This window comes from Dasypus novemcinctus, chromosome 8 (genome assembly GCF_030445035.2).
Source record: "Dasypus novemcinctus isolate mDasNov1 chromosome 8, mDasNov1.1.hap2, whole genome shotgun sequence".
NCBI lineage: Eukaryota > Metazoa > Chordata > Mammalia > Cingulata > Dasypodidae > Dasypus > Dasypus novemcinctus.
In genome coordinates this window covers 120089474-120110618 of record NC_080680.1, presented here as the reverse complement: position 1 = coordinate 120110618, position 21145 = coordinate 120089474, and the positions used below count along the sequence as shown (strand labels likewise).

Here is a 21145-nt window from a genome sequence, read left to right as displayed (position 1 = left end):
CTCACACATTGGAGTAACTACAAATTTGAATTATTCTAAAATATATGACTGTATTTTTAGATTTCTTTTGTGTTGATAAAAGGAATTGTTACGAATTCTGAAACTAACACCTCTGTTAGAGGCAGCTCTTGACAGTGCAGGCTTCTCTCATTATAGACTTTTTTTTTTTAGGGAAGTTGTGGGCAAAATTGGAACCATAGTATATATATATATATTAACAAAATAATGGTATTATCTGAATATTTTATGTTGTATTTGTGAAGTAGAATGATGTGCTTGCCAGGTGAGATGTGAGAACTGAAAGGGAGCTCAAACCATGTCCTCATTTAGGCCCCAAAGTTACTCAGTTTAGCTGTAGAATCGAGATGTGCTGATCAGGCCTGCACTGTTCTTTCTTCTAACCTGAGCGGAGACCTGTACTTGACAGCATGGTTGTCACTAGGGAGATCAGAAATGAAAATATTTCCCAAGTTATGCTGAAGTCTTTTTGAAGACCTACATAACCCTACATAGCCTCAACAGTTCTGGTTTAGTGGGAGCCCTTTGCCAGGCCCTGGTGGGGACTGCGTCTTGTTGAAAGTTCCTCCAGTGCCTCGTTCTAGGCCAGAACTGAATCCAAGAGAACTTGGCCTTCTCCTTGTGCCCTCCCTTCTATTTGGTGAGAACATGTTTCTCATGAAGTCCGACTCACCTGGCTTGGGCTCAGCCACTTCCTAGCCAGTTGCTTCCCCTCTCTGTGCTCTGTGTTTCTTCCTGTATAAAACAACAGTCGCTATCTCCTAGGGTTGTGTTGAGGATTGAATGACTCAACATGTGCAAAACATTTAGTACATTGTCTGGCAAATAGCAAATGCTCAAAATATTACCTTTGAGAGCTCAAGTAACTTGCCTATCATCTACAAAGGAAATGCATTTTCTTCATCTACTTTTCTCCCTATTTCTAGGGAAAAATATGACTGATACCCACCATAGAATCTAAATGTGTTTGTCCTTGTTTTCTAGTCTGCCTGTACTGGTTTAATGATGTCATGACCAAATTCTTCCAGAACATCAAGGATTTAACCTTTTTTGCCCCCCACCCTACAAACAAACAAAATTCATATGAATGACAGCTAGTCCCACGTCTGTGATGAGGCTCCTAATCTTTTACCATGGCCCTCCTCTGCTTAAAATCCTTTAATGTGTTCTATTGTCTTCAAGATTCAGCGTACAAATCTAATCTAGGACAGAGATTACCACTGTTTTTCCAATCCTTATAGTTGGTCACCTATACATGTGCTTTGTGTTTTTGTCGTATTTACTATTCAAAGTCCCCACATTCCTTGACTGTCCTGATTTCCAGTTCTGGAACTTTGCCTGTGTTGTTTCTTTTACCTGGAAGACCTGTTACCTCTCCATCCTCACCTACACACACACACACACACACACACACACACACACACACACAGGGTTAGGTGCTGCCTTTGCTCCTGTAGCACCCAATGTGCGTTTCCTTATCAGTGTATACCATGCTGTGTTGCCAGTTGCCGCCCCCCCCCATGCCCCTTGCCCCACTACCCTGAGCTCCATGTAATCAGAATCTCCTCTTTTGTCTGTCTTTCTCTGGTGGCTGACTCAAACCAGGCATCCAATAACTGAAGTAATAAATGATGCAAAATATCCTTGTGTAAGTTTGCAATCGAATGAGGTCATATTGGATTTAAGTTTCAGTGAGATTTGGTCATATTTCAAAAAAAAATAATGAGTGTGAAGAATGCATCAGCCTAGCAGATTCAGGAAGGGAAGTTTGCCAGCAGCTAAAACTGTGTGGACTGGCAGAAACTGTGGTGCTTGAGGCTGGCTGCAGGGCTGCTGAATGGTTCCCAACTGTGTTTGGACCATTTCTTGTTGGGCAAGAAGGCAGAAAGAAAGAGATGCTGAAAAACTCTTTCTGTTAGACTCCAGAGCTACAGCACTGAGCTAAATGGACCACACCAACTTCCCTCTCTGTTCTGAGGGGCTGGAGGCCAGGCTGAAGCACAAGTAGGAGGCACTAAGGCTGAAAGGTCACACAGGGAATAGAGGAACCAAAGGAAGTTGTAAGACAAAGACCAGAATCCTGACAGTAGAGTGTAGTTGTTCTGGCAATTGCATAGCCTGAGTACAAACCTCTGCTGCTACTCTTATAACCTCAGGCAGGTGGTGTAATTTCCCCGACCCTGTTTTTTCACCTGTAAGCTAGCAGTAACGACCATACCTATCTTATGGAGGTTGTTATGAAGATTGAATGAGATCATGGTTTATGGTAAATGCTCAAATAAATGTTTGCTATGGTAGTATTACCAGTTTTCAGGTAAGATGAGAGACTGTGCCCATATCTCTCACTTCTCTGCCCCGGCACTTGGCACATAAATAGAAGGTGTTTAGGAATTGTTTGTTGAATTACTAAATATTGGTGGTCAGGGCAGAGGTTTCTTTATATCATGCCTTTTCCTAGACCGTCTCCCTTGGATTAAACCACTTCAGCTCTACTTTTTCATGCCTGGACTCTGAGTTTTCTCAGCATTCCTTGTGTCACTTCTTTGGACAATAACAAGGGACCTAGCATAAATCAGAGCATCAGGGGATCTCCCATGAGGAAGGGGCTGGGACCATGTCAGCATTTGAGTCCCCATAGACAACGTCAGCAGGACACCCAAACGTGAAGTTTCTATCTGAACATTTATTCCACAGTCATAGAAACTGGAGATGGAAAAGATCTGAGGACACCTTGTCCTTCCACAAGGGTGTACAAGAAATGTGGCTGGAGCAAAACAGCCCGTTCACTTCATGCTCACAAGACAGGATTTCAGTTCTTCCTGGAGCGGAGCAATTGCAAACACATTAAAATGAAGACACGAGGCAAAGACTCTCCACAAACCTTAATACTTAGAAGTTATTTTCATAAGATGTTTAGTAACTAAAAAGAAAATAGTGAGGGAATCCCAAATTAGATGGATGGTTTAGGTGGGTGGAGAAAGGAAAACCTAAACGGTGCAGATAGTGTAGTGGTTTTGATGATAAAAAAGCAACTTCTGAAATCGGGTTGGATTTTCTGGTTTGCCTATCAAAAAGCATGGGTTGGGAAAAAGGGAGGCTCTAAAACAGTTTTCCAAGAAGTTTTCCAAGAAAGTGCTTACTTTCTCCAAGGCTGTCTGCTGAGAAGTCTGTTAGCAAGCTGACAGAGCTCAGTTTTGCTTGGCGGTTGCTCTATTTCCCACCATTCTGGATAGAACGGAAGCAACAGCTCCTACATGGGGTTTGCACAACAGGAAGAGCCGCGGACAATGGAGAGGCACCCCTGGGCACATTGCAGACCTCAGCTGATGGTTCTACTCGTTCTTCCACCTCGTCCTCCGTTGTCTGAGGAATCCCCTCTCCTTCCTTGAGGTCCACCCTCCCCGGCGCCCTCACCATGGATGTTTACATGAACCAAGTAGCCAGATCTGCTCCAGCTCACCCAGAACGGGAGGGTGGGGGTGTGTGACACACTCAGGCTGTCACAGCCCAGGGTCCCAGCTCCTGAGCTCATGCAATAGGCACCCTCGAGAAGGCCAGGCGGCACCCCTTCCCTCTTTACCCAAAGACCACTCTCCGCCTGAAGCCTGCTGATCTTTGTGTGTTTTGAGCCCGAGGGGAGGCGAGAGGGACTGGGGGAGCAGAACAGAAAGGAGGTTTTCGACGGACCACCATTTCATGAAATCTTTTACAGACACAACATACTGTTTCACAAATTGCAAAACACTGTTCAGTCACGACTGATAAAAAGAACCATTGCTACTTAACATAAAGATTCATTTCACCACAAGTGATAACGGTGTGTGTTTCCTCTTGCCTGGAACGCGGAGGCGTTTCCAGCAGTGTGGCCGGCAGGAAGTCTGCTTCCAGCCCCGGCCGGGCGCGTCCCGGCCACGATTCTGCCCGAGCATTTCCTCAGAAGATGGTGGGCGACCGTGCTCTGCCCAGGTGCTTCATGGACAAGGCAGGGGCCCAGGGATCATCACTGCCCAGAATGCCTCGGAGAGAAGCTGAGGGAAAACCCGATGTACAAAAATCCAAACTTACAAAACAGATACGCGAAGGGAATAATTAAGTGCATTACAAAAGGACTCTTTACAAAAGAATTCACCTCTGGGTTCCCTTGAATAGCCAGCTTCTCATGTACAGTCAGAATATGGTTTGAGTTACAAAAATGCCCAAGTCCAACTTTGCAGGAGCACTGCTGCTATGAGAATTGAGGTACACCTGGACATCAGCCTGCGGGCTCGGGAGTGTGCAGGGTGTGATGGCGCAGTCTCTACAGCATCCTTAGCTGTGGCAGATGGCTGGGGAGGGCTAAGAGGCATCATCGTCCCAAGGCAGTTGCAAACCTACTTCTGGGCCTGGAGTGAGAACGTGGGAAGCTAGGGTGTTTCAAAGCAGAAGTGTCCCCTTCTGTTTCCACGGCTCACCTTCCTCACTGTTGAACTGTTTGATCTGAGAGGCTGATGAAGTCTGACTTTAGAACCCTCCCACCTCCCTGGCTCCTCCCTCACGCCGGGGTTTTCTCAGGCATATTCATGAATTACTAAAATGTTCTCTCCTGCAGCTTAACTTCTCTTTCTCTGCAGGACTGGGTAGCTCTTGGGTGCAGGCCTTGTATCCCAAGGCAGGGGGAGACATTTTGTGATGGAGGCATCTTTCCAATTATCTGCAGCTTTCACAGGGCGCCGTGCTGGGCAGAGCACTGGAGCCCATTGTAGGTGCTGGGATAGTTGGGTGTAGAGTGAAGAGTACTAAAAAGAGAAAGCAAGTAATTGATAAACAAGGATGTCAAGGCTTAAATGGTGCCCAGGGGCTGGGCTGGGGCACGGTAGAAGGTGCAGTGGCCGGTGTGTGCTGGAGTTAAAACTCTCAAAATGGTCAAACTTCCAGAACATGTTGTCGGTCACCTGGGTTATGAGTCACCTGGGTGTGTTAGTTAATAGGATTTCTGAGTGCACCCCAGATCCCACCTTGGTAATCTCTGGGAAAGGGGCATGTTGATGTGCTTCCCAGGTGAGGATCGTCTGTATTAACATTTGGAAACTGACCGTCTAGAGTCCCCGGATTCCTTTCCCTTTCTATTTGGCCCAGCTGCTGTGCTGTGGGAAAGGGGCACCCAGGTAGAGGGGAAACGGGGTTATTTACATCAGTCTTTGGGGGCCTTAGAAATTGGGGCCTGGAGAAGAACCAGAGGGACGAAACCTGCTCACCATTTCCCCAGTGACGAATGGCTACAAGGGTGGGCTTCTGATTTGGTAATTACCTATAGGGACACGAGGCACGCAGGGCAGATTCCTGAATGTTCAAGCGTGTGCCATTCACAGGCTCGAGATTCACGTTTGGCTGCCTACGGCTAAGAGATAGGCGCCTGCTGATTTGAAATGACCTCATGCGTGGTTTGCCGAACATTGCCACGGAAGCCAGGGGCACCGGCTCACGCGGGCCGCGGTGGGCAGTGAGCACTGCTATTCCGGTTTCATCCTCAGGCCAAATCCCTGCTTTGCTTTTTCTCCCTTTCTTTTCCATTATAAAAGGCACATGCTACAGTGGAGATGCTTCGTTAGATCAGAAGTGCAGGCTTATTCATTTCTTAGCCAAATTGCCTTTCTGGCCCTGAGCTTTTGCTCTAAAAGCACGGTGTGCACGTGTGTACCTCTTCTGCCCATCCTCTCTTCATGCTCACCATGTCCCAGCGTCCCCGTCCCCTTCCGTAGGGGCATGTAAACCTAGTCATACTAAGGGGTCATCTGAATAGGCACAGACACAGCAGCACCTTCTCTTGCCCTGGGCCTGCCGGGACACTAAGGAGCTCGCGTAGTTTCATAAGTACAGTGGGATCCCCCTCCTCCATTTCTCAGCTCCCCCCGCCCCACTCCCCGGTTCAGAATGTAGCATGGGGTCTCGCCTGGGGGGTGGCAGCAACAGCTGCAACCCTGCAAAATCCTGTTCCATACCGAGAGGAAAACCAGCAGCCCCGCCAGAGACACGTGTGGATGGCGACTTTTCTCTCTCGTTGATAGTGCAGAGAAAGGGCTAAAAACTCGAAATATTTCTGTGGCACCTGGTGGAAAGGTTAAGGGGAGCGGGGCTGTCTGGTTCTTCGCAGATCGCTGAAGCGGAGGGGACGCCTGCCTGGGGCCAGCTTCCTGCCCTGGCAGGGCCCCTCACCTTGGGGACTTCGAGAGGGGGCCTGGGAAGAGCAGCTGCTCTTTTCCAGGCTTGGGAGGGCCCACCCGGCCTCCAAGGTGACCCAGAGCCCGCCTCCCCAGACCTCTGCCGGAAGTTACAAACGAGCATTGCCACGTGTTTCCTGCGCTCAGCGGATGCCGGGGACCGCGACCCGAGCCGCGGGAGCCCTAGGACTCGCGAGTCCGGTTTGTCCTCTGATACTCTTCCAGCTCCGTTTTCCTGCTCACAGCCAGCTGCAGCTCCTGCCGGATCACCTGGATCTGCTTCTCGAGCTCGGAGAGCTCCTGCATCACGGAGGTCCGAGCCACGTTCGGGGGGTCTGCTTTCCCGTTGGTGGCCGGGGAGGCGGGCAGCTCCCTTCTTCTCGGGGGCAGAGGGAAGTCCTGGAGCGCCCCGAGGCCCAGCTGGCTTTGTCCTCCCTCCTCCCTCGAGGTGTCCTTGCCTCGGTCGCCGGGCCTCGGGTCGGAGGTGTTCCACACGCTGAGCTGGCGGGGCCCCACGTGGGACCTAGGAAACAGAGAGAGAGTTTAGCGCCCCCTTGCATTCCGCAGCTCTCAACGCGCCCCTCTCCATCTGTGAGCATCTCTGGGTGAATAATACCGAGCCCGGTAGGCATTTCAGACATGAAGTCACCAGGTCATGGAGACACTGTCTGCTAGTGTCTTGGGGACAATAGGATCCAATACAATCCATTTCGATGTAAATTCAAGGTCTTCTCAAGTCTTAGGCTACTTTGAAATTGGAATGGGGGTATCATCTGAAAGCCTGGGGGATCAGAGAAGGGCTCATTCTTTTGTGAAGACCCTTACATGCCTTTTTATTCCCTTCCTTTCAGTGAGGTTCCGAAGGTGGCATGACCTTGAGACATTCTATGGCCCGAAAGATGGTGCTTTTGTAAAAGTGGAACTCTGTTTACTTAGCTGTTGGACTCTAAGCATGGCCTGGTGATAGACATTATAATATGGCTAATTCTTAATTCATGGGACCATGCTTGCTAGTTGATTTAGGGCAGAATAGAAGAAAACAAACAGTGGAGCAGGTGTGGCTCAGTGGTTGAGCACATAGCTTAGTGGTTGAGCGCACGCATCTCATGTATGAGGTCCAGAGTTCAATCCCCGGTACCTCCTTAAAAAAAAAAAGGCACACAAGCAGCAGATTTCACCAAAAGGGTTCACATTGTGAGATGATCAGTCACGTGGATTGAGAATGAGAGGTCAGGTATGTGGCTTAAAAATATCCCAAGAAAGCCCTGGAGAGCTTGCTGGGATAATGAAAGTCAAATAGAGACTGATTTGCAATCCTCTTTCAGCCTTGCCGCCCAGCACCTACTACCTATTACCACCTATTACCACCGCGCAGGGAGGGCTGTAGACAGCAAGAAAGTTATCGCTAGATAGGCATGGGAGGAGGGGGAGTCTTTCTGAAATATACCTTGACAGTTAGATGCAATGAGTAGAACGTCTTGCTACAAGAACAGATTGGAGCCTGAAGCAGCATCACTGCTGATTTCTTCTAGTTTCATTAAAGGAGAAGGAGGAGGAAGAGGGTTTTGACCACTTTTGCAATTGATCACAGGGCAAATCAAAATGAATCACGCTATTAAGTCCTTGTATTTTGATTCTCATCCATGTGACTGCATGAAGTCACGCTCACTCTGACTTGCCAGGAGGAGGAGGGGTAGGAAAGCAGGAGGAGGGATAGAGTCTTGATGCAGTCACAAGGATGGGAACCAAAACACTAGGTCGACTGTCGCAGGGGTCATAATCGTCCACTCCTCTTTTACACAGACTCCCCTGTTGTGTGACTTCGCAGTGCATCCCCCATCAGGATGTGAAGGCTGTTTTGCTTCCCCTTGAATTTGGCTGGTCTGATGAGTTGTTCAGGCCAATAGAATGTGGTGGAAGTGGCAGGATGATAGTTTCAAGTCCAGGCTTTTAGAAGCTGGCACACTTGCACTCTCTCAGAAACCTGCCACTGCAATGTGAACCTGTCCAGACTAGCCTTCCGGATGAAGATAGGTCCTGTGAAGAGAGCTCCCAGTCTTCCCAGGTACCCAGTTGAGGGTTCATAGACCAACCAGCCCAATCCATAGCCGGTTCCTCCACTAGCTGGCTGCAGACAGACAGGCGAACCCAGCTGAGGCCAGTCAAGCCTGGCTCAGGTCAGCAAACTGCCCAGCCGACCCACAGATTCGAGAGCTGCTTGCTATTATTTAAAATATTACATATTGTGCTGATACCTCAGACAGCAAATATTAACTGATGCATGCTCCAAGCCATTAAAACATAGAAACACCTTCCAAAGCACCTCGTTGATCTTTCACGTTTCTCAAAATGTAAGTTTCATATAAGCCAGCAGGATGCACCAGAGCTCAGTTTTCATGTGTCCTGGGCTGGGTAAAAGTTCTACCATGAACCTGCTCATAGCTCCACTGGCTTTAGACCTGGTCAGAGGGAAGATGCAGTCATAATTTTCATCCCTGTCTTACATTCCCTTTACTTTTTCCTTCAGGTCTTTTTCTACTGAGTTTCCATAGTTTTAAAGTCTTGTCTGTGGTGTGTGTTACATGGTTTGCAATTTCTGTGTGTCTTGGGGGTGAGAGGAGAGTGAAAAGGGGGGGTCTGTATCAGAAATTCAGTGGGGTGAAGGACAGAAACCAAAATTCACATGAAACCAGGACCAAGAACTATATAAATAGATGCTTCTTGCAATGTTCACTCCTTTTCCCTACATTAAATAAAAACAGAGCAATATCTGCTCTCACACCATGGCCCCAAATTTCTCCAAGCCTTTTCTCAAACTCATAGTCTAGTAATTATTTATTCTTTTATTCATTCAATACCTATGGAGTGTAGGGGAGGGATATAGCAGACATGGGCACTTGCATAGATATTCTTCCAAAAGGAGAGAAAGAGAGAGACAGAGAGACAGACAGAGTTTTCAAGTCAACAGACATAATCTATACAATGATTCGTAGTGTGGGAAACCTGGGGGTAGAGCAACTGTGCATTTTCCTGGGCCGTCTAGATAACCACAATGAGATGTACACAAAGCTGATTTAGCTTTCTCCAGAGCTTTGTGTGTCTTATCTGAGAATATAGATGGGTCTGCAAAAATTGGACTCCATGACAAACTCCAGTCACAGTGCAAGATGACAGTTATTGAATGTCAGATTTAGTGTCCAATTTGAAGGACTGAGTGTGTTATTTATTGGCCTCAATAATGTTTAGGTTGTAATTGGTATCAAAGACTTTCTCGGCCTTGGCGTGATCCCCCGCTGTGTGAACAGTGAGTGAGCTTATTGAACACTAAAACCAAGTAAAACGAGCTCCTGTGGAGCAATTACGTGACATCGAAGGCCAGTGCACCACTGGACCATTCAGAGGAGAGATAACAGCAGTGGGAGCCCAAGCACACATTGTGTTTGCAAAGGTTACAGATGCTGGGTTGTGTGGAGGCAGGCACAGGAATTGTGAGTCCAAGGTGAGCCACAAGAGCATGTTCTCCCTTAGCACCTTCTCAAAATAAGGAATTCAGAAAGGGCACCCAACAAGGGAAGTGGGAAAGTTGAGTGAAAAGATACATTTGATCCTCGATTTCAGTGAGAGAGAGTGAACATGAATCACATCACAGTTGGAGACGGGGCCACTGGGCTTCCTGGAAAATAAATATTTTGTCATGAAATGATGTTTTTGCTGCCATAATATCTTCTTGTGTTTCTCTTGTTTAAATTCTATGTTAAAAATAATTATAGACACAATATATGTAACATGACATGAAACAGCTGTGACCTGATTAATCTACAGCTTGTCATTAATAGAGTGGCAATGTGCTGAGAGGGAGGGGGGTGGGTGCTTGTAAAGAGACACTAAGAGATAATGGTAATGGATCGGACAAGCTAAGTGCAAACTGGAGAGAAGAGGACTGCAGCAGCCCCAGAAGAGATAAGAACACTGAAAGAGAATCATGGCCTCCTCTGCCCCAGCTCCTTTTACTTATGAATGGGCGGTGTGAGTATCAGATTTTGAAATTACTCAGAAAGCTAAACTTTGAGCTGAGGACAGGCTGCAGATGTCAGAGTTGCTTGGAGGTGATGCCCTATACTGAGGCTTTGGGGAGAATCCAATATAGCCCAGCCAGGATGGGGCCCAAATGCTTCTGAGGGTATTAGCTACTGTGAATGAGGCCACAGTCATCCCTTGACCCAGAGTGAAGGTATGGAGTTTCTAATTTTCACATGTCATCTATGGATTGAATGCTTGTTACTTCCTATGTAGTGAAGAATTCAACCTTGCCTAAAAAGAGGTCTTTGGAGGGTAATAGCTAAATCCTTGGAAAGTCATGCTTGACATTCTTTGTTTGCCTGGGGGCCTTGGGCTATACTCTATAGCAGGGGTTCTTAACCAAGGGTCCATGAACCCCAAGGGTTCCATGGAAAGTGTTCAGGGGGTCTGTGAGCTTGAATGGAAAAAATTAAAAAAAAAAACAGTATTCTTGTGGGAGTGTGTTCATGTGGGTGTGATATGTTTATTAAATAATACATAGTATAGTGTGGACTTAGTAAGGGGACCATGGTTTTCACTTGACTGGCAAAGGGATCTGTGGAACAAAAAAGGTTAAGAACCGCTGTTCTATAGTAGCAATGTGGTCTAGAGTGGCGACTTCGGGTCAAGCAGCATCAGCTCACCCACTGGAGGGGCTGGAGACTGATGTCATTCACATGGGGAGACGTTGGTGCCTACGTGATAGAGTCCTAATAACTCTGGACACCGAGTCTCAGATGAGCTTCCCTGGATGACAGTGCTCTGTGTGTACTGTCACACATTGATACTGGAAAAGTAATTCTAGCCACATCTCCTTGGAGAGAGGACAACTGGAGGGTCCACCTTTGGAACTTATCTGGTCTCCTCCTCATGCATCTCCTCCCTTGGCTGATTTTGATCTGTATTCTTGTCCAGTAGAAACTGTAACTGTGAGTGTAACAGTTTCCATCGAGTTCTATGAGTACTTCTAATGAGGACTGTTGAAACTGAAGGTGGACTTGGGGAATCCTCAGACTTGCAGGTGGTTAGAAGTGAGGGTGACTGTGGGGATGGTATGTCTTCTAACTTTGCACTTCCTATTGATGAACTGATCTTTTCTAGAAACTCTATAGTAAGAGTGATAGGAAGTGGATTAGGAAGAACAAGTTTGTTATGTATTTCAAATATTTCTAGGAGTTCTGGAAAGAGGTGGAGAGTGGAAACATGGCAACAAAGGCAATTTCCCAAAAATTATTGCCTGCAGAACTCATGAATTAAATCTTGCATATATTTTGTACATAATAATATTAGCAAACATTTATCAGGCATTTGCTTTGTTTTCATTTAATCCTCACAACAATTCTATAAAATTGGTATTATTCTTATCTCAATTTTATAAATGAGGAAACTGATGCACAAAAAAGTTAATTAAATAACTTGCCCAAGGTCACATATATTTTAAGTGTTAGAGATAGGATTTGAATCCAGAATGTTTGACTCTAGAGTCTATACCCATACTTTTTTCAGAAATGAATTAATTTTCTACCCCTTTATTATAGAAGTTATAGGTTTACAGAAAAATCATGAATAAAATACGGGATTCTGATATACCACTCCACCACCAAGATCTTGCTTTGGTGTAGAACATTTATTACAATTGATGATAACACATTTTAAAAATAGTACTATTAATTGAAGTCTATGGTTTAACTTAGGGTTCACTGTTCGTGTAATGTAGTTCCATGGGTTTAAAAAATATTCTTTTACAATATATACAATTTAACATTTCCCCTTTAATCATATTCAGATATATATTTCAGTGCTGCTAATTATATTTACAATATTGTGCTTTTACCACTACCATCCATTAAGAAAACATTTCCATCACTCAAAATAGGAACCCTGTACATTTAAAGCCTTAACTTCCCATTCCCTATGCCCACCCTGTCCCCTGGTAACCTATATTCTAGATTCTGACTCTATGGGTTTGCTTATTCTAATTGTTTCAAATCAATGAAATAATATAAAATTTGTCCTTTTGTGTCTGGTTTATTTCACTCAACATTTTGTCTTCAAGGTTCATCCATGTGGTTGCATGTATCAGGACTTCATTCCTTTTTATGGCTGAATAATATTCTCTTGTATGTATATACCACATTTTGTTTATCCAGTCATCAGTTGATGGACACTCGAATTGCTTCCTCTTTTGGCCATTGTGAATAATGTCTGCGAGGGTTCAGGCTTCCTCTTCCTCTTAAGGCTCCATGGTTCAGCTTCTTTCAATATCAGCTGTAGGCTGGGATAAGTCTAGTCTCTCTCTCAGGGCTCATTTCTTTCCAGGCTGAGCTTCTCTGCTCTCTCCACAAGGCCAGCTGTAGACTCTCAGGCTAATAGCTCATCTCTCTTCCCAGGGCCTCTGCTGTGTCTAATGGAGCCTTTTCTCCTTCCCCACATATTTGCTTCTCTGTGTGTTTACTTCCCAGGGCTCTAATATCAAAACTCTCAAACTCCCTCTGCTGCTGTGTAGTTTTCTCTGTAAGTCCCCACCCCCAAAGGGGTTCAACGTCCTTCTGATGTGACCCAATCAAAAAGCCTTAATCATTATTTAGTCAAGTAAAAGTGAAACCTCTGATGTTAATACCATCTAATAAGCCCAGAAGAACAGACCAGTTTACAAACATAATCCAATATCTCTGTTTTGGAATTCATAAATATTAATCTGCTATAAGTAGTATTGACATCTTAAGGATATTTAGTCTTCCAGTCCATGGAGATGGAACATCCCTGTATTTATTTAGGTCTGGTTTAATTTCTTTTAGCATTGTTTTATAGTTTTCTGTGCACAAGTCCTTTACATCCTTGGTTAGATTTATTCCTAGATATTTGATTCTTTTAGTTGATATTGGGAACAGAATTTTTTTTCTTGATTTCTTATGATTGTTAATTGCTTAACTATAAAATCCTATTGATTTTTGGGTGTTGATTTTGTACCCCACCATCTAGCTGAATTCATTTATTAGCTCTTGGGGCTTTGTTGTGGACTTTTCAGGATTTTCTGTGTATAAGATTTTATCATCTGCAAATAGGGAAAGTTGTACTTCTTCCTTTGCAATTTGAATGCCTTTTATGTCTTTTTCTTGCCTGATTGCTCTGGCAAGAACTTTCAGTACAATGTTGAATAACAGTGGTGACGGTGGGCCTCCCTGATCTTAAGGGGAAAGCTTTCAGCCTTTCACCATTAACCATGCTGTTAGCCATGGGCTTTTCATATATGTCCTTTATCATGTTGAAAAAGTTTCTGTATTCTCCTAGTGTTCTATGTGTTTTTATCAAGAAAGGATGCTGTATTTTGTCAAATGCCATTCTGTGTCAATTAAGATGATCATGTGCCTCTTTTCCTTCATTCTGCTAATGTGGTATATTACATTAATTGATTTTCTTATATTGAACCAACATTGCATATCTGGGATAAATCCACGTGTTCATTGTGCATAATTTAAAAAATATGCTGTTGAATTTGGTTTGCTAAATTTTAGAATAACAGAAAATATTTTACTAAAACATAAGATTTGCAGAAGCTTTCAGACAGGCCATACAAAATATGGCTTTTGGAAGGGAGGATTCTACACATGACAGCAAAGTCACAATGTTATTAGTGAGGTATATGATGTTTATTTAATTTTTCCATTTTGGTTCAAACAATCAAGTTTGTCCATCTACAGCATCTTCTTTAGTAGAGTTTTCTGTATTTTTATCCTATTCCTTTGAATGGGCCATCATTTCCTGTTTCTTTGTCTGTACTGTACTTCTTTGTTATACACTATGTATTTTAGTATTTTAAAATGTAACTCTGCTGGGAGAAAATATTTGGAAAGCACATATTTGATAGAGGTTTGATTTCCTTTCTATATAAAGAGATCATACAACTCAATAATAAAAGAGCAAGCAATTCAGTTAAAAAATGGGCAAAAGACTTAAACTTTTCTCCAAAGAAGTACAAATGGCCAAAAAGGACATGAAAAAATGTTCTATATCACTAGCTATTAGGGAAATGCAAATCAAAATGATAATTTGATATTATCTTACAGTACATAGAATGGCCATTAAAAAAACAGAAAACAGTAAATGTTGGAGAGGATGTGGAGAAATAGGAACACTCCTTCACTGTTGGTGGGACTGTAAAATGGTGTAGCCTCTGTGGAAGACAGTTTGGTAGGTCCTCAGGAAGCTAAATATAGAACTGCCATATGATCTAGCAATTCCTCTACTAGGAATATATCCAGAACTTAAAACTGTGACATGAAGAGACATCTATACACCAATATTCATAGCAGTGTTATTTACAATTGCCAAAAGAGGGAAACAACCCAAGTATCCATCAACCAATGAATGGATAAACAAAATGTGGTATATACATACGACAGATTACTATGCTGCAGTAAGAAGAAATGAAATTGGGATACGCATAATAACATGGATGAATCTTGAAGACATTATACTAAGTGAAACAAGCTAGATGCAAAAGAATAAATATTGCATGGCCTCAGTAATATTGACTAAATATAAAGAATAAAATCATGGAGTTAAAACTCAGAGTATATAGGTTATTAGGAAATAAGAGGAGGGCTGTGAAATGGTACTGATGCTTAATGTATGTAGAAGTTTTAATTAACTTGACTGTAAATGTGTGGAAATGGATAGAGTTGATGATAACACATATAGTGAGTAGCAGCTGGTTTATAAATGGGATTGTGGCTGAAAAGGGTAGTCTAGGGATGTAAATGCCAATTGAAAGAAAGCTAGAGAATAATCTAGGGACTGAATAACACAGTAAACCCAGAGGGGAATGAGAATTGTGGTTAATAGTACAAATGCAAGAATGTCCTTCTGTGAACTAGAATGGATATATGCCTCTAATGCAGGGTGGTGGGGATGTGGAGAAGCATGGGAAAAATACAATTAAGGTAATCTATGGATGATAGTTAACAGCAATACTGTAATATTCTTACATCAATGCCAAAGGCATGTTGTGTTAATAATAGGAGGGTATGGAAAAATTATGCCAAATATAAGCTATAAACCATAGTTAGGGGTAATAATCTGATGATATTATCTCACAGTCTGTAACAAATGTTCCACAGTGGTGAGGTGTGTTGGTGAAGGGTTATTGTATGGGATTCTACACATGTGCAGGATTGTTTTGTAAGTTCACAACTTCTGTAATGAAAATATATTTTTTAAAAAGTTAACTCTGGAATTTACTCCCTTTGCTGTTTCCTGGTTTTGTTACCAGCTGGTGAAAATAGAGAGGTTTTCTTGAGCCTCAGCCCTCCTATCAAGGAAGGTCTGTCCAAGGCAAATGCAGTGTGCAAGGTTTTTCCAGTCTTTTGAGGTTTCTCTCTTGTCTTGAATTTTTGCTTGTTAGTTGTTCTGGAGTTCCCTTGTCTTCAGGAGTTTGATTCTCCCTTCTGCTTCCCAAGGACAAATCTCCTTCTCCTAGGTATCCAAAGATAGTAGGTCTTTGTCCCAGACTGTCTGCCTCTATAGTTTTTAACACTCCTTTCATTGTCTTACGCTGCTTTTTCCTGGAGGCAAACTATGGGAGGAGAGTCACTCCAGGAAGGACTTTCCCAATTCAGTCTTTCCCAGCCAAAACAGGGCCAGATACTCACAAAGGAGATGCAAACTGGCTCCAAAGTCCCCTGTGCAGGGGGGTCAGGAAGGGTGCTAAAAACTCTTCCAATGGCCTGCCTAAGCTGAGCTTTTCTGACTTGCCCAGAAAGTGCAGCCCTTCAACTAATTTCCCCCCACAGCCTAGAGGAAGCCCTGTGTTTTCAAATCTCCACTGCCTCCACCCCTGTCCAAGGAGGGTTGAAACAATGGCTGCTGCTGCCTTTGTCCAGGGTGGGTTGAAATAGTCTCAAATCTGGGACCCAGAGATCTAAATTTGCTCATCAATAACCATGGTCAGTGATCAGCTGTGCACACCCCTATTCTTGGGGAAGGGGCTTTTTATGTTCCTTTCTGTCAGTAGCAGCTGGCCAGGGACTGGAACCTGCGGTGGCCTGCCAGGAAAATGGGGGATGGGCACCAGTAGCCACAGCACGGAGAGAGCACTTTACAGTTCATTACCGTAATTTATCAGTCTCTTCTCCCAGCGCTTCCCTGGAATTGCTGTTTCAGACTGTTCCTGCCTGTTTAATAGCTGTTTTGGTGGAAGAACTGAGTCCTAGAACTCCCTGCTCTACCATCTTCCCCAGAAGTCAGTCTACACCCATACTTCTAAAGACATTATATTGCCTATACTGCATTTCACTGTCCATTTATGTGTGTGTGTATTTATTCTACTTCTCTATAACTGAAACTACATGTATTTATATCAATTTTATTTACCATCAACCTAGTTCTTATAGTCTGATAATGTATATATAATTTCCCTTTTGTGTATGGAGGCTCAGCTACATCTCTGAACTTTTATTTTAAAAAATATAAAGACACCTGGAGTTCTTACCTTTTCTCCACACGCTTGGTCTTAAAACACTGTTGCTTTTCCTCTACAAATGATGTGTTTAGTGCTCTATGTAATCTCTGGTGGAAAGAACAGACTCACAGGTAGAAATCATTAGAGACACATTTGAGACAGGGACAAACTATGCCCCGAGATCTAAGAGTACATCTAGTTTCCACAAATTTTGGCCTTTTCACACAAATTTCTAGGATGCCCCCAAGTTGATCAACATTCAGTCTGAAATCTCAAAATAGCAAGAGATCACATTATAGATTATTACCCTCTCGGGAGAAAAAGAGTTTAGAAATGCTCTTGACTGTAAAAGAAATTATGCAATATAAAGAAGAGCTATCATAACTGATGTGCAGCAAAAAAGTTTGCACAATAGCCAAAGGTAAGTAAAAAACTTAAGTCTGAACTTCTGAGTAGCCAACATAGTGACAGTTCAACTAATCAAACTGATATGCAAAGCAAGAGACCAGGTGTCTGCAGAGCTCTTCTTAGGTCTTCTTCCTACTTTGTAGGCTGAAAGTAGGAAGAACAAGGTTCAAAGAAACCAGATCAATGATAGTAACCCATCTGGTAAAAAGGTGATGTGTTACCAGAGGCAGGAGGTCAACACGAGAACAGATGAATGGTGCCAAATCAGTGAGCTGGCAGCCTTGCTCTTGACGTCGAGTGACTGAGTCCTGGGAGTGCAGGGGGACCCATTACTGGGGAGTTCTTTTCCGACAATCCCCTGCTCCCCCTGCTAGAGCCCATTCATTAGCAAGAAGCCTTCTGACTCTATTTGGGCTCTTCATGTCAATTCCCTTCAGGGAGAGATGTGCAAATGAGCATGCTTGCTGGTACAAATGAGTGTTCGGTTGATGTACTTGGCAGTTTCTGCTCTTTCTGTAAACCAGTATGTTGGTGTCTGGATGCCATGAAAGAACTGTGGTCCTATGAGGCGTGGCCCTCATGCCAGCAGACCCCAAACCCCTGACACAGGGAAAAAGCAGAGAGAACGGGCAGGGGGGCTCAGCCTAAAGGGAACAGGGACTTCGGGGCCTTCAAGTTCATTTAATGGGTTTCTATTGTGGGAAGAAAATTATCTGTAGGGAGCAAATCTTTAATACCATCTATTCAAATGGCCACTCTTAAGTGAAATCAACTGAAAAAATTTCTAGTGCCTCCTTTCTGAGTAATCCATTCTGAGCAACAGGGGACAGTTAGATGAAAGGAAAGGGGCGTTGTGGGAGAGCTTAACTTAAGGGGGAAATGATTAAATGAGAGAGAGGGAGCTCCATCCTCTCTTGGTAACTGGCCATCTGTCTGTCCCACACAGGGCCCTGGATCCTCCCATGCTGGGGCATTTAAAAGTGTAAACTACAACATAAACCATAGTCCATGCTGTGCAGCCGTGATCCAAAATGTACTCATCACATGCAATGAAAGTACCACACTAATGAAAGAAGTTGTTGATGTGAGAGGAGTGGGGGGTGTGGGGAGTGGGGTATATGGGAACCTCTTATATTTTTTAATGTAACATTTTGTGTAATCTATGCATCTTAAAAAAAAAAGATTGGAAAAAAGCATAAGACTATTGGAGCGAGGCCCCATTGGCACTCACCTGGCTAGTGTGAAGCCAGTACTTCAGCTTGGATTTCTTTTTGATCCGTGGCAGCAGCAGCCTGTACACGATGTGCTCGCCAATGGTGGTCAAGATGGACAAACCAAACCCGATGCACAGCAGCACGAAGAGTCCAGAGAAGTGCTTGATGCCCATTTGCAAAGTCTGCGGCAGAACAGGAAAGGGGAGGTGATGGACACTGAGCTGCGGCTGCCTCCAGGCTTGCCCTCGGAGACTCAGATTCTTTATTCTGAGCTCCAGGCAAGCTGGAGAGGATGGGCTGCTTTCCAGTGTGCCCTGCAGGTTTCACTACCGGATGGGGCCAGGGCTGGGCTGAGTGCCGCAGTCCTGCTAGATGAATGGTCCCTGGAGTTGCATGGAGGGGTGCATGCCTGGGTCTGGACCACGGGACTGTCAAGAGAGGGCAGAGGAGAGAGGGAGGGAAGGAGGGCGGAGAGGGAGGAGAGAAGATAGAGGGAGGCAGGGAGGTTGGGCCATGGGCTCTCTTTTCCTTCATGCCGACACTCCCAGCAGTGTCTGTGGATCCAGCACCAGTGCTGGGCTTCTGGAGAAGGTAAGACAAGAGCAGAGAGGGGGCTCCGCAGACGGAGGCACAAGGCAAGACAACTGGACAGATGGAATGGAGCCAGAAGCTCAGACCCAGGGAACAAGGCACGCCAATCTAGGAAAGTGTTTGGTGGGGAGGGGCGCTCTTTCGGGGACATCTCTGTACCACTGCCTAACCCTGCCCTCCAGAGAATACACACAAATGTGTTTGAAAATAGCCCTTGGCCTGGACCAGTTGTCATGTGGCTATTGGAGAAGATTCAGTCTATTGCTGCTGTGGATGAAGAACTAACTGGGGGAATCCATCCTGAAGTTTAACGCCAGCATCACCAAGCATTCAGCAAAATGGTAAACGAACGGGCCCTGCTTTCTTATAAGGCACTGCACCAAGATGAGAAAGAAAAATGTAATTTTTGTATTTACATTTACAAAGAAACGTAACTTCATTTTCTACCTACATTACGTTTACAGAGGCAAATGAGTTATTTTGCCTTTAGATGCATGGTTTCCCTTGTTCTCTTGTGCATAAAAATTACTAGTCTCATTTTCTTCTTATTACCCTGATAACAAACAGGCTGTGTTTGGTTTAGATTATGCATTTCTTTTCTTAAACTTCTTTTGTTTACAACACACACTAATAGACTAATGAAAGTAATTCTTGTTCTTTTACTGTGCATCTAATATGTGTGCACCATATAGGATGGGTTTATCATAATCCTGTAAGCTACTCCCATAAATTGAGGCTCCTAAAGATTAATTTCCTTACCCATGATCATAAACTAAGAAGTGAGAGAGCCAAACTTTGAAGCCCTGACTGCCTGATGCCAAATCCTGCGTGGCTTTCAAGCAAACACCACTTACTCCCTTGCTATCAGAATTCTTGCTGTGTATTCATTATAGCAGTGTGCAAAAATTTTTGTTCAAAATTCACCATCTGAATTCAAATCCACTATAAATCTGCCTGTGCGCACCAGTGAAAATGTTTATGTTGTGTCTGAGTCTGGGTGATAAGATGTACAGCTGCAGCTGTAATTCAGCCGCTCTTCGCCTAGGATTATGTTATTTAAACATGCTGTGCTTTAAGATCTGCGCATCCACCCCACATTATCCAAAGAAAAAAAAATTTCATCAAGAGGAACTTGCTCATCTCAAATCTCACCATTTGTCAGAGGAAGAGGAAGAAGAGGAAAAATGGATACTTAATGTCAAATTTTAAAAATACATTTAGATTGTGCAGACAAGATGATTGCGGTTACAAGTGACATGAGTTAGAAATATCACATTTAGAAATGCAATTTCAAGGCCCATCTTATGTTGTCAAGAGCTATATAAATGCAAGCAAAGTGAATGGAAACAGACATTGTTTTGAATTTTTAAAAATTTTCAACCCCTTGTTTTGTCTGCAGCTTCATTTGATAGCTCAAGCCACACACACCCCAAGGCTCAAGTGTTGAGGAGAGAAGACTGGCTCTAGCCATGGACAAACCAACCTTTATGATTTCATGTTAGCTTTCACAAGCTCGCCATAACCTACCCAGTCACATTTTGTCAATGCTTTAGTAAGTAAATAACCATTTAAAGAATTGTGTTGCTTGTTTTGTTTTGTTTTTGCTAAATGTTATTTATGCTCATTCTGCTTCTTCAACATTTTATTACAGTGTTCATTTTCATTAGTACATATTCATTGCCATGTGGAGAGAAAGCACAGTTTGTATCTGATACTGTATTCTGCATGCTGTACCCAGATAGACCCACTAATTTAGTGTTAAAGAATTGGTGCTTTAAATGCTTTATATTATGCAGAAATCCATGGTGGGTTATGGTATATAACAGTCCATGTGTGTGTATTAGATATTAAATACTTACAGGTGTTTAAGAGTGTTTTAGTTATAGGGAAACTGGCTGGGATTTTTGGATGAAGTAGGAATGTCTAATTATTTTTCCCATTACAAATAATGGAAATGGCTTTTCCTTCTTGGCTGCCTGAGGATTGCCCACTACCATGAATGACACGGTAACTATCTGGACCAGGAAGTTCAGGACTGACCACTTCAGCAGAAACAAAAGGTCATTGACATCCTTCACCCTGGGAAGGCAACAGAACCTAAGACAGAAATTTGGGGAAAACTAGCCATAATGTACAAGAGAAGACCGGGTGTCATCTTTGCATTGGTATTCAGAACCCACTGTGGTGGTGGCAAAACA

The 21145-nt window shown here is 43.8% G+C and overlaps 1 protein-coding gene across 1 annotated transcript in view; it reads right to left on the bottom strand.

Moving 5' to 3' along the window:
• Window positions 1-2681: 2681 nt before the first annotated feature.
• GRIN3A (glutamate ionotropic receptor NMDA type subunit 3A) overlaps window positions 2682-21145 on the bottom strand; it is a 187177-nt gene continuing 168713 nt past the window's right edge. Inside the window, exons 7-9 of the mRNA XM_004471276.4 lie at window positions 18374-18538; window positions 16765-16841; window positions 2682-6738 (exon numbers count right to left, since the gene is read on the bottom strand). Of these exons, the coding sequence (XP_004471333.1) occupies window positions 6399-6738; window positions 16765-16841; window positions 18374-18538 (582 nt within the window). The 3' untranslated portion in view covers window positions 2682-6398. The remainder of the gene's footprint in view (window positions 6739-16764; window positions 16842-18373; window positions 18539-21145) is intronic.